At 37.7% G+C, this 19,669-nt stretch overlaps 1 protein-coding gene across 1 annotated transcript in view; it reads left to right on the top strand.

The window, feature by feature from the left end:
- The window catches only part of LOC136864721 (protein FAM135A), a 570,393-nt gene that overhangs the window by 527,837 nt on the left and 22,887 nt on the right, over positions 1 to 19,669 (top strand). The window contains exons 17-18 of the mRNA XM_068226397.1: positions 12,724 to 12,973; positions 16,505 to 16,732. Coding sequence (XP_068082498.1) covers positions 12,724 to 12,973; positions 16,505 to 16,732 — 478 coding nt within the window. The remainder of the gene's footprint in view (positions 1 to 12,723; positions 12,974 to 16,504; positions 16,733 to 19,669) is intronic.

The raw sequence follows: 19,669 nt of genomic DNA, 5'->3' as shown, positions 1-19,669 counted from the left end.
TTTACATATAAGAAACACTCAAGAACTTCTCCACAAAAGAAGATCGAAATGAGAGAACATAACTCTTAAAAGAAACTTTTCACACAAATGTTTTTATATTTTACTAGCAAGATACCCGTGCTTCGCTGCGGCTTTAAAGTGAAAGTTTTTATTCAAAGTTTTACATTTTGGAAAGTCCACTGTCAGCTGAGCTTGTAAAATACATCCTCAGTTCGTACGTCAAATGGTTTTGGGGGAATGATCATTTATTTTATAATCTACCACTCACTTGAACCTCATACGGATGAATTTTAATGTTTTAAACCATTTAACATCTACTACGTAAAAGCGACCAACCTGTGAATTTTTATTTTTCACAGCGAACATTAATGGAGGAATGAATACTTTTTAAGGGGTGAATGTTTTGAAATATTTATTTACATTTAGGATATAGAAGACAACACTTCACAAAAAAAAAAAAAAAAAAAAAAAATGTTTGTACCTGAAACAGTTTCGGAAGAATGGATATTGTGTTTTTGAGAATCAACTACCATCTAAACCTCTTAGGGGATAAATGTTTTGAAGTACAGTATAGGTATTTTACACCTAGGACATAAAAGAAGACCTTTCTCGTGAATTTACAGCTTTTTTACGCCAAACGGTTTTGCAGGGATGAATAATTTAGTTTGCACTTTACACTTTAGTGATGGAACATTTAAAAATATGTCCTATTTCACACCTATGATTTAAAATATATACTGCTATTTGGAATTTGTCTTCGTACGTTAAACCATTTTGGAGGAGGGAATTAATATATTTGTTTGTGGATCTTAACCCCCATTTAACTCTCTGAGGGGTTAAATTTGTTTCAAACCTTCTATTATTTAACAACTAGGATATCAATTGACATTTTAACTTTGTTTCATATAAACGTTTCATATAAACGTATATTCCTCATCTGTCAGTCAAAACCTCTTAACGGTGTATTGTTTTAAGTCCATTTCTTATTTGTATCCTCATAAAAAGAATTCATCTCCTTTTACATGCCCATAAGTTGATTCCCTTCCCGCCCCCCCCCCAAAAAAGCGTGTGATTCTTTATTTTTAAAGGAGATTCCAAATACCAATTTTCACGTCCATGACATCCTTCGTTTTTGTGATATAAGTAGCCTCATACAAAGAATTACACTTGCATTTCAATTCATTTACCCACCCTTAATTTGATTTTCTGAAAACAAAAGAATGTGTGTGTCTTTATTTTTAAAGAAGATTCCAAATACAAATTTTCATGTCTGTAACCTCTTCTTCATTTTCTATTTACAACAAGAGCACTGGCATTTTGCAAACACAATGAGAAACACGTTGGACAATTAATTATTAAGAAAACTGGTTTAAAAATGGCTTGAGATGATAGCATCTCTTAAAGCAGACATTATCTAAGGTGAACAAACTGAACGTTTTACTGCCCTTGGGCTTGAAACTGAATCTCATACTCTCAGACAGGTGAGTTTACTGTTTCTGGTAAGATACTCAACATACCAGAAAATCACACTCACCTCTTTGATGCTGAGCCTTTACAACTCATACCTCCTGCTCGCCAAACAGGTTTGACATCAAAGAACTGAATGTGTCGACTGTCCTAACAGAAAAAGGAAATTTATCACTGTAAGAAGCAATTGATTTGGGTTTTGAGTCCAAGGGCAGTCAAGTTTAATTTCCCTAGCTATTGTCCTGTCCTTCAAAGCTATCGCTGAGTTCTAAAAAAATTTTTACAGTTTCTGAAGAGGCTCATTAAACACACTGGTGCATTGTCAGGTGCATTCTAAGTAATCCAGTCCATGCCCAGCAGATATCTCCATAGACAACTAATTTATCCTCAAAAACCTAAATGTGATCGTTGCAATTGTCAATCGCCTTGGTGGGAATAATTAATGTACATATCTGGAGACTAGGGAAATTCGAGTTTGAGTCCTGAAGGAGATCACATTTTTCTGCTCTTTTCACCTTCAGTAAAATAATTCTTATCATTGACTAGAGTGCTGACCAGTTGATTAAAAATCCACTTAGTTCACTGTTGGTACAGATACCTATGGCTTTTTAGTTCTATAATGAAACTAGGTGTTACCCATGGCTTTGCTCATGTGGATTTTGTAATTTGATAAAAGTAACCATACCTCACTACTGCACTGAGACATTTTCCGAAAATTCCTAAGGTATAAAAACTCACCAAAAAAACTGAGTTTCATTTACCCCAGTGCCTCCTTGCAAACCATGTTTGTAGTATTGCCTTTTGGGGCCAAGATGACCAGGCTATTGGCAGAGCTAACTTTGGGTCATGCAACATAGAATTGACCATGTGAGAGACAGCCATCTCTCAAGTGGAAAACAGAAAGAAAAAAAATACATATTTCTTTCCTTTTAGGGAGATTCCAAATACCAATTTCCACTTCTGTAACATCTGCAGTTTTCGAGATATAGGTATCCCCATAAAAATACCCTTTTTGTGGATTTTCCAAAAAAGAAAACAGGTTTCTTTATATTTAAAGGAGATTCCAAATACCAATTTTCACACCTGTAACCTTCAGGTTTTGAGATATAAGTATCCTCGTAAAAAATACAACTTTTTCACTTCCCTTCACACTCTCTGTTAAGTGTTTTTTTGGAAAAAAAAAAATGATTGTCTTTGTTTATAAAGGAGGTTCCAAATACCAATTTTTACAACTTCAACATCTTCAGTTTTTGAGATATAAGTATCCTCATAAAATTAACTCAACTCCTTTTTCACCCCCCACTTAAGTTGATTCTTCTCCTGAACACCAAAAAAAACCATGTGAATCGGTTAGTGTATTTCAGAAACCGCACTTCTCCACTTTTCGGTGGTTTTGAGTTAAGTGTACATATACTGTCTTCTAACATAGAGCTATCATTTTAGACAGAAATGATACATCTCCAACCTCTCAAAGTTCTCTCTATGATGGCACAAGATATAACATTTCATGCAGAAACCGGACCTCTCCGGGAGATGGCCACTTTCTGCCTGTAATGATCGAGTTGATGCGATATATATTGTCTCATTGAAAGCAGAGTGCGAGTGTCACTGTTACTCTGAATTACAATATGGATTCTAGTGATGTTAGTGTTCCTATTGTGTTTGTAGTATTGACCATGTGAGAGACAGCCATCTCTCAAGTGGAAAACAGAAAGAAAAAAAATAAACAAGAAAAAGATGTGGAGAGTGTGGAATACAAGCAGGAAGTAATTAAAAGAAGTAGAATCCAAGGCTTAGGATATGTGCACTATGCGGGAAAACCTGTAAGCCCCAAGACGAATGGAGAAAATTATGGGTGAATATTGACTATTGAGTGTTCTATAGGTTAGGTCTAAGTATGCATTTTCAACATGCAGGTTCCTTAAACATTTCCTCTCGGTTAATAAAGTAGCGGTATCAACAATAAAAATAAATTATGGTTTAATTAAGCAGCCAAAGAAGTATTCTAGGTTTTGAACTTTACATTGTATAATCATTTGCTATGCCTAGTGCTGCAAATGTTACGGAATTTAGAAGGATATCCTTAAATCTTTTCAGGTGCCCTAGAAAATGTTTTCAGCATGTTTCACATGGTGATCAGGAAGAAATTTTTAGGAAGCTTTATGACATGGATTGTAAAAATAGTCAAGATGCCTATTTGCAATCACTCATAGAAATTTGTGCTGTTAAACAAAGGAGGTCTTTAAAGAATCCTGATGATGAAACTAGAAAACCTCTGTGCCAGAACTTCAAGTATCCAGTAAATAGTAGCAATGGACTTAAATAGAAATTTTCAAAAAAGCCTTTTTGAGTATCCACAGTATTTTAAAACACAGAACTGCCAGGCTAGGAGCACTGCTTGCAGCCAGGAAGAGTCCCAAGGACATGCAAGGGAAACAGAGGTCAGGAAATGCTATTTCTGGTGAAATTGTTATCATGGTGGAGGACCACATCAAATCGTACCCAACAAAAAAGGGATGTCGAATTCCTTAGTGCCTTACTCCGTGTACTACTAATGCACAAATACTTCAAAGAGAGATATCCAAATGTTGCAGTTACCTACAGTTTCTTTTTGAAAATATTCCATGAGAGGTTCAACCTTTCATTTGGAATACCACAAGTCGACACATGCTGTAAGTGTGAAAAACTTAGTTTAAAACTCAAATCAAAGTCTCTAAACGATGCAGCAAAATGTGTTGCTGCAACAGAGCTAATAACTCACAAACAAAGAAGCTCCAAGTTTTACAAGGCCATTAAAAGAATTCATGAAAAAGATCTATCAAATAAAGAAGTTCTCAGAATTTCAATGGACTACATGCAAAACCTTGAACTTCCTGAAATCCCTGTGCAACAGATTTTCTACCTGAGGCAGTTGAATGTCATTGCTTTCAACATTCATAATCTAAAAGACAACAGTGCTAAATTTTACATGTGCCATGAGGGAATTGCAAGGAAGGGTGCTAACAAAGACTGTTCCTTTCTTCTTGATTTCTACATTTTTTCTGATGGATGCTGCAGACAAAAGGAGGAGCAATACGTTGTCCGATTTTTAGAATCTTTAGTCTGTCTTCGCAAATTTAAGGTCGCTCATTACTTTCCCATGCGGGGCCATTGTTTCTGACCTAATGATCAAGATTCTGGATTGGTAAAGCGAAATATTAGAAAGGTGGATGGGATATACTGTATTAAAGAGTACGTTGAATGTATTATTAAGTCGAGTAAAACAGGCAAGTTTCAAGTAAAGGTAATAGAAACAGTTTACATTCTTGACTTTGATAGCTGGTGGCCCAAATTTTACAAGAGAAACTGTCTCTCACTGCAGTAGCAAGGTCGCAATATTCCACATGATCAGAAGGTAGCATTTACTGTATCAAGCTTTATGGAGTGAATTACAGTGAAGAGAACAGCTGTCCTGTGGTTGCCAAGAACTACATTGATGGACTCACTCATCACATGTTCAAGTTGGCATCCATACCACCATAAGCTCTAACAGATATGAAAGCTTATCCAAATGGAAAATTCCTATAAATCCAAAGAAACTCAGTGACATAAAGCGGCTCCTTGGTTACATCCCAGAGGAACACAAAGATTTCTACAGTGAACTTTTAAACTGGTCAACTACTGTAGAGGCAGAAGTAATTATTGATGACGAATGAAATTTTTACCAAAATCTCCATTTCAAATGTCATTTTTATGCATAGTTCATGTTAACAGTTCTTTAATTTGCTTCACTGCAGCAGTTTTCTTGAGAAATAAAGTTGGAACTATATAAAATATAAGATTTACTGTACACTCTCATAGAAAAAATCGGGTATATTACAGAAAGTTGACTTCTCCATCAAAGTTATGAGCATATGTCCAGGGAAACAAAGAGCCTAAGGAAAGACTACTGCAATAAAAGAATGCACCATCACCTAATTAAGAATAGGGAAAAGTATGGCCGGCCCCGTGGTGTAGGGGTAGTGTGTCTGCCTCTCGCCCGGAGGCCCCGGGTTTGATTCCCAGCCAGGTCAGGGATTTTTCTCTCGACCTGAGAGCTGGTTCGAGGTCCACTCAGCCTACACGATTAGAATTGAGGAGCTATCTGATGGTGAGATGGCGGCCCCGGTCTTGAAAGCCCAGAATAACGGCTGAGAGGATGCGTCATGCTGACCACACGACCCCTCTTAATCTGCAGGCCTTCGGGCTGAGCAGCGGTCGCTGGAAAGGCCAAGGCCCTTTCTAGGGCGTTAAGTGCCGTGGAGTTTGGTTTGGTTTGGGGAAAGTATGAATCCATTTTATTTCATTTTGAATCATACAAATATATTTTGTTGAATATCTCAAAATTCAGTGCTGAGAAGAAGTCCGGTTTCTGAAATAACTGATTCATGTGTTCCTTTATTTTTGAAGGAGACACCAAATACCAATGTTCATGTCCGTAACACCTTTAATTTTTGAGATATAAGTATCCTCATGCTGTCCCCGTTTCTACCATCAAGGTAATTTGCCCCAGACTAGTCAGCCGATCCCAGGCGTGCTCAGTCCAAACTATGATAAAATAATGCCCTAAAATACATACACCCTGGATCTTGATGGGGAACATATAATTAAATACGGACACAGTGAGGTCAATTAAAACAACAAATAAAGCAAAGCGAAGCATGACATGTGTTTTGGAGGAAAATCTGTTTATTAAAATAAACAAGATAAATATTTAAAAAATAGCAAAAGTATCAAATGATCCAGACTTTACATGACTCAGATTGTTTTTTTTTCTCTCAGCTTCATAAAGTCCATCTTGAGAATCAGAATATATTACAAATTTACAGTGTATGCCGACACACATACTTAACATATCAAATCAAATCAAATCTTGAAGTTTCATTAATTTTAATACATGGGCTTGCGTGCTTGCACCACGCTCCTAGCTTTACTTTTTGTTAACACTTTTAAATGTAGATGAGTACGTTCCCCATTTCTGCACACTTAACATTGCAGTGGGGTCCCTAACCTTAAGAAAAGATGTGATTTAATGAGCAAAAGGGGGAGGGGGGTAGCAAAACTAACCTAACTGTACAATATATATATAACACGCTGAGTGGCAAAACATCCTACGCACAAATATATACACCTCGAGTCATGAGCATAACAAACAATGTGGATCGGAACCACACGAATCAAAATCACATAAATGGCAAAATATATACATTCAAAGAAACAAAACATGATGTCATATTTTCCAGGGTTCACTAAGAAAAGCATGCGACATTCATGCAACTCGCATCCACTCAAAGCCTCAACGGAAATAAAAGGAGACATAATTACACTTTAAGCAACACTTCCTATTCAACGCAGGTTCTTGAAATTAATTACATGACACAAAATCAATCAACTGGTGGACTTTACAATATCACGCACAAATCAACGTGGATTCCTGAAATGAAATTACGTGCCACAAATTCATTAAAAAAATTACAGAGTAGGCTTTACCTTTCAACACATAATTCAACGTTGTATCCTGGAAAAGATTACATGACACAAAATATTCCTCTGCACGGTTATATCATAAAAGAAAATCCCAGACAAACGTCGCTATATAAAACTCTCTTCAACTGCAACAACTGTAGAGACATGGACTGAAACAATAAAATCACGAAGTATAGGGCGCTCAAATAAAACTCCTCTGTAGACAAACATATCACCCTCGCCCCACACGGTGGAATGACTCAAAGTGGAGATCCATGTCTCCCAAAAATAAAGCAGCAAATACCAAAACCACAGGGTCCAACTCTTTACACACGCTGCTCAACAGTCTACCCAAGGCAAGTCACACAATCAAGAAAATGCATGCCTATGCATTTTGAAATGATTAAATGGAACTCTTACTCAAAATCACACAAATAACATCTCATGTCCTAAAGTTGCATAACACTGAAGAAATATGAAGGACGTCGTCTAACATTCGCTTGCATGAAGAGAAACAAGATCGCGCTGGTCACAAATCAAAGCACTCGCACTCAAAGTAAACGTGAATAATAAAGTGGCCAACTCTGTAATAAATATGATAAACTGAAACTAAGAAATTGCCACATTGACAATCGATCATGTCTGAACATCGGAAAGTTACTGAAATATCTCAATCCTTCATCACGAGAAACTCACATTGATGATAATAATAATAATAATAATAATAATAATAATAATAATAATAATAATAATAATAAATGCCGGGCTGAGTGGCTCAGACGGTTAAGGCGCTGGCCTTCTAACCCCAACTTGGCAGGTTCGATCCTGGCTCAGTCCGGTGGTATTTGAAGGTGCTCAAATACGACAGCCCTGTGTCGGTAGATTTACTGGCACGTTAAAGAACTCCTGCGGGACTAAATTCCGGCACCTCGGCGTCTCCGAAGACCTTAAAAAGTAGTTAGTGGGACGTAAAGCAAATAACATTATTATTATTATTATTAATAATAATAATAATAATAAATTAATAATAAAAATAAATTTTACAGTATTTTATTCTAATATTCGGAACTCGAAATACGAAACAGCATTCGTGGAGCTCGTGAATCAATTACTAATTTACAACCTAGATGACGCTATCAAATTCGTGGATCCACACTCCACCGTCTTACACACTCTCATTCACACATCATGCGTTAAATCCCAGAAAATGTGACGGCATGTTTCCGTACACTTTGAGCTCCCCTTAATAATACTTAAATCTAGTCCTTCCTGAGTTAAATTTGAATCCTTATTTACATTTACAATTAAGCCCCAAGACGTACACAGCGTCTCAAACATCCAAGCAAAACAAATCAAAATATATATGAGGCTAAAATAAGAAACGGACTCGTAAAAGAAATGACTCTAACCACTCAGCTAAATAAATCAGAATAAAATTTAAGCAAGCTGCGAACTCATGCAAACGATCCACATTTACGTTACAATTATATTTACATTAACAAGCTTCCTATCATTTACTTTAAATAGGACTGAAATTAAATATCAAAACTAACCTATCCCCTTTTGCAACATTAAACACATTCACACTCACATAATTACATTGAAAACTCTGTACTCATCTGTTTCGTCGACTTATCGCCGCCCGTCTTCAGGAAACAGCCGACCCCATCTTGTTTCTAGCCAGCCGTATCGATGATGATGATGATGATGATGATGATGATGATGATGATGATGATGATGCCTTCAGAAAATACTTGGATCAGTCCTTTTGTCTACATCGAGAGGTAGAAAGGTGATGTCGTATTTTCCGTTGCTGCTTCTGCTTCCGGATGTTGTCTAAAACATACCCTTGTTCACTATGTAGAAACTAGGTCAAGATCATCCTGCCGGTTACTAGAATACTACAGCCGGGGGTAATTTCCACTGACTGTGAAACCAGTTCCCATTCAGTCGCGGAACCGCTTCTCTTATCTACTCCCGTAACTAGGTCAAATATTTCCCATTTATAAAAGGCTGGACTGGAATTGTAAAGTTTATGCCCTCAGAAAACTATTTACACAGGCAGGCTACTATGCATTTTGAAATGATTAAATGGAACTGTTCTCTCCCATTGGTAATCATAAGTTAAATGCCATTCTCCCAGTATTAGAAAACTTGAATAGATTAAATGCAGACTGAGCGTCTTCCAGCAAAATTTTACAAGTCCCCACATGATCACTCGTGTAAATAAAAACTTCTTATGATGTTACCTGCACAGAATCTCGCTGAATAATAGGGTAACTAACTAACGCGGTCGTCGTTTTTATTAACTCGTCCTCGAAGACGCCGTCGTGTCCTCGACTGGGGCCATCTCTTCCCTAGACCATTGCCTAGCTATATCAACGGTGGCTCTATCGTTTCATTGGCTCAACACATCGCGTACCTGCCGCTTACTTCAAACATCTCTCTCTCGTAGGAGTCCCTAACCTCTCGCCGGGCATCCGAAATGTTGTTTCCCTGTTCTGCTTTGTGTACGTGATGTCGAAATTCCACCTTCCAAACTTAGCTGGCGAGCAAACAAACCCAAGCTCCAAGCTCCCTGCAGAAAATGCAACATGTGCTGCTGAATATAACGTTTCCTGCCAGTTACTAGTACTTGATAAAAATGAAATATTCTCTATATATTTGAATAAATGACTGATTAATTAAATGAGCACTTCAATACTAAGAATTCAATTAATTGTTCAAATCTTTCACCCCCTTAAGTGGATTTTCAAAAAACAAAAGAAAATATGCATTTGCTTATTTTTGAAAGAGATTCCAAATACCATTTTTCACATCTGTAACATCTTCAGTTTTTGAGATATCATTATTCTTATAAAAATAATTCAACCCCATTTTCAGTCCTTTTAACCTCTCCCCTCCCCAATTAAGTGGTGTTCTCAAAAACAAAAAAATTGTCTTTATTTTTACAAGTTGAAAACTACCCATTTTCATGTCATTTTCATTAACCCTCTCGTGCGCACAAGCCTCATATGAGGTCCCAAAATTATGTTTCGTTTAGTACGCCGTTGATTTAATATTGTTATGAATTTGTGGAAAATTATGACTCTGTTCTTCACTTTAGACCTCATGTGAGGTGTGATATTAGTTACAACTTTATCTATGAGATGACAGCACTTCCTTGCAGCTGCGAAGTTGTAGGCAGTTGTGGCGCTCTTGTTATTTGTGTGTTTCATATGGAGACTAAATTATTGAAATTGATACGTCCTTTACAAATATATGCAACTGATAAGTAAAAATGTTTATATAGCAGAAAAGCATGCTCTTTCCAATGGTATTAGTATTTTTTTTGTACATGCAATTTATTACCATTATTTTGTGTAATAATATAGGGGCCTCATACGAGGTCTAAATGTACGAGAGGTTATGGTTCACAGTAATAACCTCAATTAGAACTACAGCATTGTAGTGTTTTGGTGGAATTTTTGATGCAAACCAAGACAGACTGCTGATCTTTCATGGCACATTTGTTATATATTCTCATTTCTATGCATTTAGAACAAAATGGATAAAGAACCAGGGCCATCTGTAGAAAATGTAGTCTTCACAACAAATGTCACAATATACTCTGCGCCCTGTCAGTAATACCTGACAATATGACATACAATTGCTTTTGCGAGATACTGAAGTATTTGCACTTCATTGACAATCAGAACATTCCAGCAGACATCAATGATCAGCTTATACGTTTACGTCCTATGATTGACCATTTCAAGCACATCTTTAGATGTTCTTCCCATCCAGAAGAATTTTCATCAGTTGATGAGATGGTCCCTTTCAAAGGCCGATTAAATCTGAAACAATGTATGAAGAGTAAACCCTAAAAATGGGGCTTCAAAATTTGGGTCTTAATCATTTCCTCGGGATACATCCATAACTTTGAGCTCTATCAAGGAAAAGTGCAAAATGGTGAAGGTCATTCTGAATTTGGAGCAGTTGGTGATGATGTTCTTAGGCTGTGTGAACATGTGAAGTTCAAAAGCCATAAGCTTTTGATAACCTGTTTACGTCCATTAATCTTCTCTAGAAACTTCTTGAAGATGGCATTTATGCTTCCAGAACTATCAGAACTAACAGGCTTTGTGGTGCTGATCTCAAGCTGCGGTCTGTGAAAACCATGAGGAAGGAACCAAGAGGGTTGTACTCTGTTGCGTCGCAGTCCAACATCACAATAACCTGCTGGATAATTCATTTTTACACGTAGCATCTACATTTGCTGGAGCAGAACTTGTAGGTGTTGCTAAGAGATGGTGTCGAAAACTGCGCGCAATTATTGAAATTCCACGACCATATTCCATCAGCATTTACAGTTCCCACATGGGAGGCGTACATCCAATGGACTCACTCCTAGGTCTTTACCAGCACACCATAAGGCACAAAAGGGAGTACTTCAGAGTATTCCATTATCTACTGAATGCGACCATTGTAAACTGTTGGATCCTCTGGAGAATGAACCCAGATTGTGAGAAGCTGGATCTGTTAGAATTCAAGTCCTCAGTAACTACTTCTCTCATTTACATGGGAAGCATTAATCAACCCAAGAAAGGAAGACCCGCTTCACAGACGCCACCAGCAACAAAAAAAGTGGTTGAAAGTGAAGGCTACCGTTAAGCTGAGAACGGATAGAAGTGCCACCTTCAAGGTTGTTCAAGGAAAACCAGGTATGTCTGCCTTCGCTGCCAATATGCCCTTTGTCCACAGCGTTTTGAGGAATTCCATAGCAGGAAATAACAACATCCACTCCTTAATGCAAAATTTAGTTTGATAAAACGTGCGTGTGAAACTGACATCCAGCGCACAGTATCTCCCAAGAAAATTATTCCTCAGTTCAGTTGTGTTGTGGTGTGTGTGGACTCCCTTCATGCACATAGGCCTCATATGAGGTCCATGGAATTTTCAAAGAAAATGAACTATTATTTCTTTTTCTTTAACATGATTATATTTTGTAACCTTCCAATGAATAAAAAATCAAGACAATATTTTTTTCTCTTCAAACTGAAAATGTGTGCACGAGAGGGTTAAGTTTTTGAAATATACTGTAATATGCTCATTTTAAAAATTCACCCCCTTCTTCACTTCCCCTTAAGTGGATTTTCCAAAAACAAATTATCTGTGTTTTGTTACTTTTACAGGAGTTTCCAAATACCAATTTTCATGTCTGTAATGTGGTACATTTTTGAGGCATACTGTAGATATACTCATTTTAACAATTCACCCCCTTTGTCACTCCTGTTCATCCCTCTTAAGTGGATTTTCCAAAAACAAAAATTATACGTGTTTCTTTATTTTGAAAGGAGATTCCAAATACCAATTTTCATGTCTACAACATCTTCACTTTTTGAGATATACCAGTAAGTATCCTCATAAAAGGTATTCAACCTCTTTTTCACCCCCCTTGACGGGACGTTCCGAAAAGGGAAAAAAAATGTGTTACTTGATTTTTAAAGGAGATTCCAAATACCAATTTTTATGCCTGTAAACTGTTAAGTTTTTGAAATATAGATATACTCATTTAAACATTTCACAACACTTTTCACAACCCTTTTCACCCCCTTAACGATGGGATATCCAAAAATCCTCCCTTTGTGAGCACCTACACTCTAATATAAATGTATCCCCAAAATCTTTATGTCCAGTAGTTTTAGCTCGGCGGTGATGAATCAGTCAGTCAGGATATTAAAATAATATTCTATACATATTTGAAGAATTAACTTCGATTTACTCTTACAGGGTGACACATTCTCTGATTTCGACACAATGACGGACAAGCTGGTTGCAGAGATACTCTACCACGTGGAAGCATGTGGTTTAAATCCGGCTAAGATAAGTTTTATTGGCCATTCTCTGGGAAACATCATCATCCGTTCTGCCATCACACGGCCTCAGATGAAGCACTTACTGCCTCGCTTGCATACTTTCCTGTCGCTGTCCGGACCACATCTTGGAACCCTCTACAACAACAGCGGACTTGTCAACATGGGTATGATGGCTATTGGAATATTTCATTTTACTTGACCTAGGAATAAGTTATGAGAAAAATTGACTATTGTGCTTATATTTTGTTGATCCAGAGAAAGCATATGACAGTACCATTGGAGAACATGTGGCCATAATGAGGGGTTATGTGATAAAGGATAGATTATTACAGGTAATCAAAGGCATTTATATAGACAATAAAATTGCGGTGAGAATGGACAGTAGAATGAGTTCTTGGTTCCAAGTAATTACAGGGCTTAGACAGGGCTGTAATCTTTCATCCTGATTGTTCATAGTTTACATGTACCAGGGATTTGCTTGGGTCCAAACCACCTCCATCTGTTCTGTTTGTTTGTCATTTAGTTTTTGCACATTTAGCTCTTTTCATGTGTCTTCATTTCTCACTCTATCCCTCCTTTTCTTCTGTACCATACTCCTCAGCAATTTCATTTCAGCTGCCTTATCTCTACTCACATCTCTGGGCCGATGACCTTAGATGTTAGGCCCCTTTAAACAACAAGCATCATCATCATCATCACTCACATCTCTCTGAGCCATTGTCCAGGTTCTCGCTGCATATATCGTTATTGGTAAGTAATATCTCTTGTACATTACTTCTTTAGCTTTCATTGGTACAGCTTCATTTCGTATTAATAACTGTACCTGCTGGTAAAGGCATTCCCAGTTGTATCCAAATTTCCATACCCATTCTTCCATTTTCTGTCAGTTCAGTTCTCAAGTATTTGAAGTATTCTACTCTTTCCAGTTCCTTGTCAGCAATTTTGATAGATGCTTTTCCTTCTTTACTTCCTGTACTCATCACCATTGTCTTGCTCTTCTCCACATTGATCCTCAGTCTCCATTGTTTAATCCTTCTGTTCAGTATATTCAGCTGTTGTACCTCCTCCTCATCTTCTCCCCATATCATAACATCATCCACAAACATCATTACATTCATTCCTTTCCCTCTATATCTTCCCTTGCTGCCTTTATGATATCATCCATCACCATTATGAGCAGCAAAGGTGACAACACACTCCCTTGTTTGAGCCCATTGTCATTTCCAAACCATTCTGTTCTGCCCACTGCTGTCTTCACACAGTTGTAACAGTTATCATATATTGCCTTTATCATCATTATTAGTTCCTTGCCATTGCCCCTATGTGTCAGACTTTCCCAAACTTTTGATCTGGGAATGCTGCCGTATGCCTTTTCTAAGTCTATAAATTTTATTACTATATCCTACCCATACTCCCAGCTCTTTTCCATGATCTGTCTTGGAATGAAAATGGGTTTTGCAGTTGACCTTCCACTTCTGATTCCACATTGTTCCTCTTGTAACTGACTTTCCACCTTTTCTCTAATTCTTTCCAATATCCTGTCCATTATCTTGGCAACATGGGAGAGGATGGTGATTCCTTGGTAGATACTCCATATCTTCCTATCTCCTTTCTTCACACAACACGTCTTTGTTATAGACCAAATATTTAAAACAATATCAAAAACAAGGAGAAATACACTCAAACTCAGCCAACTGCAAAGTCCAAAACAGCTAACCAGAACAGGTCCAAATCATCAATTCATGTACAAGCTTGCTGCGATCAGAAACTAAGTTCAGATACCCTATCCATCTACCACAAACAAGTCCATTGGAAATTCCAAGTTGTCTTGGTACCTATTCAGTCACCAACAAGTTAGGAATCTACGCAAAATCCAAGGGACGAGCCAGACAGAATCAAAATCCAATAGTTGATAGAATACTATAGCAGATGGCTTTCCTCTTACAGCTCCACGCCGGGTCCTCCCTTTTATACTCATCCGGCCTGGCCACACTGACTTCCACGTTGCTGGTGCTGCTACTCTCCTGGTGGCGGTCTCTTTTGCCATGCTGGCACTCAGCACTCAACGTCCAAATAGCACCACCACATTATCACTCATGTTATTCGCATGTGTTTCTTTCTTTCTTCCTTTCTTTCTTTCTTTCTTTCTTTCTTTCTTTCTTAATTTCTCATGCTGTCTCTCCTTCCTTCTACTGCCCTGACTTGCATACACTGTTATAGGTATGTGAATGCTTTTTATGTTATTTCTTTAGCTTACCTCTGTAGAAAGATATATTGTTAAAATTAAATTTGACGTGAGTTCTTTGAATTCATAATATTTCCCTCCATTAAATTTTTGAGTATATCTTTCAAAAAGAATAAAACGATATCCTTGATAGACTACTTATAGATCAGTAATTTACCAGCAAAACAGTAAGCAGATTTTCAGTTTTGCATAACCAATCTTGTGATCATATGTCATGGGGTGTACAATTTTATATGAAATTACTTTCTATTTTACTAACCCCACATCAGTTAGCTGGAAATGAAATCATGACTGTATTGCTGAGCTAGTGACTATGCCACTGAATTATTGCACCTCTGGAGCAACTTATTTCAAGAGGACTTTTATGTATGTGGATGAAATTTGAGACTTCTCAATTTAAATTTTTTTTAATTGTGTGTGTGGGTTTTTTTTTTTTATTTAGAAAGAGCTACGATTGGGAAGGTAGTAGCCATGGTCTTAATTAAGGTGCAGCCCCAGCATTTGTCTGGTGTGAAAATGGGTAACCGCAGAAAATCATCTTCAAGGCTGCGAACAGTGGGATTTCAACCCACTGTCTCTTGAATGCAAACTCACAGCTAAGCAACCCTAACCACACAGCCAACTCATTCAGTACTTCTCAAATATTCTCAATTTATGGTAAAGTTGTTGTTTCTATCATAACATTTCCATGACTCACTTCAATTAATACAACTCTGTGAATTCCAACCTCAACAACAAGTAGCAGTAATCTGAAATGGGATTTTTCTGGTGATTATTTTGACTCATATTAGATAAGTGCTAGGTCTTACCCATTCTCACCCCATAAATCTTCAGAGAGAACTGTGATATCTGAGTATAATTGGCTTCATAACAAGACAGCCGTGAATTAAATCCTGGCAAATTTATTAAGTTTATTATAACTTCTCTCAAGATGTGAAGTTGGGCAGCTGGCCTCTCTTACACTTAACCTTATCAAAGTATCACATTTTACATGTATTATCTACAGATACATTAATCTAAGAGAGTTTGAGTACTCTGTCCATTCATACACTCATGCTCACACTCTCACATGCATATAGAATTTTTGAAAATGAAAATTACTTTCCTGTATTTCAGATACCACATACAACTGGAGGTCCCATGGCTATAGCCACGGTATCATCAGTTACATCCAAATATATATTTCCTTTCTTCCTTCAGATCCACAGACTGTACAGCAAAAAGAGTTTACTTCTTTGTGCATATCGTATCTTCTGCAATGAACTATCTTCTTCTACAAGCCATTTGGCCATAAACCTCACCACTATTCTAACAGGAGTGAAATAGCATAATCGCATGCTACAGTTTCCATTGTTTATTTAGATGTTGATTACTTGTTAAAAATAACTCTTTAAGTTGTTATATTAAAATTTTTATTTGGTTTTCTCACTGAATTTGATGATCTATACAGGAATGTGGTTCATGCAGAAATGGAAGAAGTCTGGATCCTTACTTCAGCTAGCATTACGTGATGCTGCTGATGTACGACAAACGTTTTTATATCGGCTAAGCCAGCGTTCAAATCTGCATCACTTTCGAAACCTCTTGCTTTGCGGCTCATCCCAAGATAGATACGTGCCTCTGCACTCTGCTCGTATTGAACTCTGCAAGGCAGCTGTGAAAGATACATCTGTGCAAGGTATTACTTCAAAAATATTTGCTCTTTTTTATTTTTATTTTGCTCTTTGAGATTTTTCTCTGGATAATGATTATCACTACTTAATCACTGCATTTTTTCTTTAGCACTATGGCTGTGCATTTTTCTTTTCACTTAAGGAAATAAGATATTAACTTACTTTCTAAAACTTAATCAGATAAAAATTATAACAAACAAGTATGTGTTGCTGTCATCCATCCTAGCTTCCTACCTTCATGATTTATATAAAAGAAGCAAGATATTCGTGGAGCATTGTTTCAAATCATATGTCTTTGGAGTGTACGGTCTGGGAAAGGGTAGCACTCACGCTGATTCAGAATTATTTGATAAGATAATTAGCTATGTGGGAAACGACATGGAAAGGACCGTGATTGTAGTGGGTGATCTCAATTTACCAAATGTCAATTGGGAAGGTAATGCGAATGACAGGAAGCATGACCAACAAATGGCAAATAAGTTATTATGGGAAGGACAGCTGATTCAGAAAGCGATGGAACCAACTAGATGGAAAAATATTCTGGTCGTGGTGCTAGTAAAACCAGATGAGCTCTATAGAGAAACCAAAGTAATTAGATGGGTATTAGTAATCACGAAGTTGTTTTTGTCATAGTTAAAAGTAAATGTAATAGAAAGGAAGGTTTTAAAAGTAGGACTATTAGGCAGTATCATATGGCTGATAAAACAGGCATGAGGCGGTTTAAAAAAAAAGTAAATATGATCAATGGAGAACGGTAAATAAAAATGTAAATATACTCTGGAATGGGTTTAAAGCAGTTGCTGAGGAATGTGAAAACAGGTTTGTACCTTTAAAGGTGGTAAGGAATGGAAAAGACCCACTATATTATAACAGAGAAGTAAAGAGACTAAGAAGGAGATGCAGGTAGGAGAGAAATAGAGTTTGAAATGGCTGTGAAAGTAAGGATAAATTGAAGGAACTTACTAGGAAGCTGAATCTAGCAAAGAAGTCGGCTAAGGATAACAAGATGGCAAGCATAATTGGCAGTCATACAAATTTTAGTGAAAAATAGAAGGGTATGTATAGGTACTTCAAGGCAGAAACAGGTTCCAAGAAGGACATTCCAGGAATAATTAATGAACAAGGGAAGTGTGTATGTGAGAATCTTCAAAAGGCAGAAGTATTCAGTCAGCAGTATGTAAAGATTGTTGGTTACAAGGATAATGTCCAGATAGGGAAGGTGACTAATACTAAAAAAGTATTAAAATTTACCTATGATAACAATCACATTTACAATAAGATACAAAAATTGAAAACTAGAAAAGCAGCTGGAATTTGCTATTTGCTTTACGTCGCACTGACACAGTTAGGTCTTATGGCGACGATGGGGCAGGAAAGGCCTAGGAATGGGAAAGAAGTGGCCGTGGCCTTAATTAAGGTACAGCTGCCTGGTGTGAAAATGGGAAAGCACGGAAAACCGTCTTCAGGGCTGCCACAGTGGGATTTGAACCCACTACCTCCTGGATGCAAGCTCACAGCTGCGCGCCCCCAACCCCATGGCCAACTCGCCCATTGCAGCTGGAATTGATAAGATTTCAGGGGATATACTAAAAAAAGCCCAATTCCTGGGGGCTTTAAAATACTGGGACATCCTCTCTCCAGAGGTCATAAATATGGAGGGCCTCTGCCCTGGGTTATGAGTGAAGTCCTCTACGGCATCTACGGCGGAGAAGATGCACTTTGGTACGGTGGAGAGGGCGGAAGGGGCAAAACCGTAGCGTCTGTACTCCAGAGGAGCGGCTACGAATGGCGTCTATCTCCATGTTAGGGGCGGCCTAAGTCTGAACCTGGGAGTAGGTATAAAATTCCTTTCGGGGTGGCAAGCCCATCATAACAATAGCCTATATGGATAAAGCAGATACGGTGCCTCAGAAAATTTAAGGCATCCCCTGCTTAAAGTGACGCGCAGCTCTTTGGGTGGTGGGAGAACTGTGAGAAGTGGGCAACCAGCACCAAACTACATCAAGATTGCTACAGTAAATGTCCTGACACTGATGGGAAAGACAGAACAACTGGTTGACTTCATGAAAGAAAAAGATATTGCCATACTTGGACTGTGTGAGACCAAGAAGAGGGGTACGGGAGAGATTCCTCTGAATGAAGGATACAGGCTGTATTGCAGCGGAGGACCAGAAGCAAAAAATGGAGTGGCCATCATACTTAGAAAAGAAATCCAAGAATATGTGGAGTCTACAAAATTCATCAGCGATAGGATGATGGTGATGAGACTCCAGTTTGAAAATGGCATGAAAGATCTATACCAGTTGTATGCCCCACAAACGGGTTGCATAGATGAACATCTAGAGGACTTCTTAGAGGAAGTGAAGAGACAGATAGAAGATAAGGAAGTGCTATTGATGGGAGATCTAAATGCACAAGTTTAAATGGAAAGACAAGGAAAGGAAGATGTTGTAGGGCCCTTTGGATATGGAAACGTAAATCCAGAAGGCGAGTTGTTGGTGGATTTTTGCATGAGGAACCAAATGATTGTTGGAAACACCTAGTTTAGGAAAAAGAACAGTCAAAAGATTACAAGGATGGTTGGAGAGACAGATGAACAATGACCATGACTGATTATATAATCATCGAGAAATAACACCAGAAGAACCTTTTAGATGTTACAGCCATGCCTGAAGAAGCCCTTTGTGGAGATCATAGAGTTGTGATAGGAAAACTGAAAGTGGGAAAGATTGAAAAACTCCCATTAAGAAGAGAGAAAAAAATTAAAGTATAGAAGTTGAAGGAGAAAAGCATATAAGAAGAATTTCAAAGGGAAATAATACCCTTGGTATCCAGGATGGAGATGGGGAATGTTGAAGATGAATGGAAAAGATTTAAGGAAGCACTGGTTGGATGTGCAGAAAAGGTATGTGGTAGAACATCAGGAAATGTAAAAGACAAAG

This window comes from Anabrus simplex, chromosome 2 (assembly GCF_040414725.1).
Source record: "Anabrus simplex isolate iqAnaSimp1 chromosome 2, ASM4041472v1, whole genome shotgun sequence".
In the NCBI taxonomy this organism is placed as follows: domain Eukaryota; kingdom Metazoa; phylum Arthropoda; class Insecta; order Orthoptera; family Tettigoniidae; genus Anabrus; species Anabrus simplex.
This window is presented reverse-complemented; position numbering and strand designations above follow the sequence as displayed.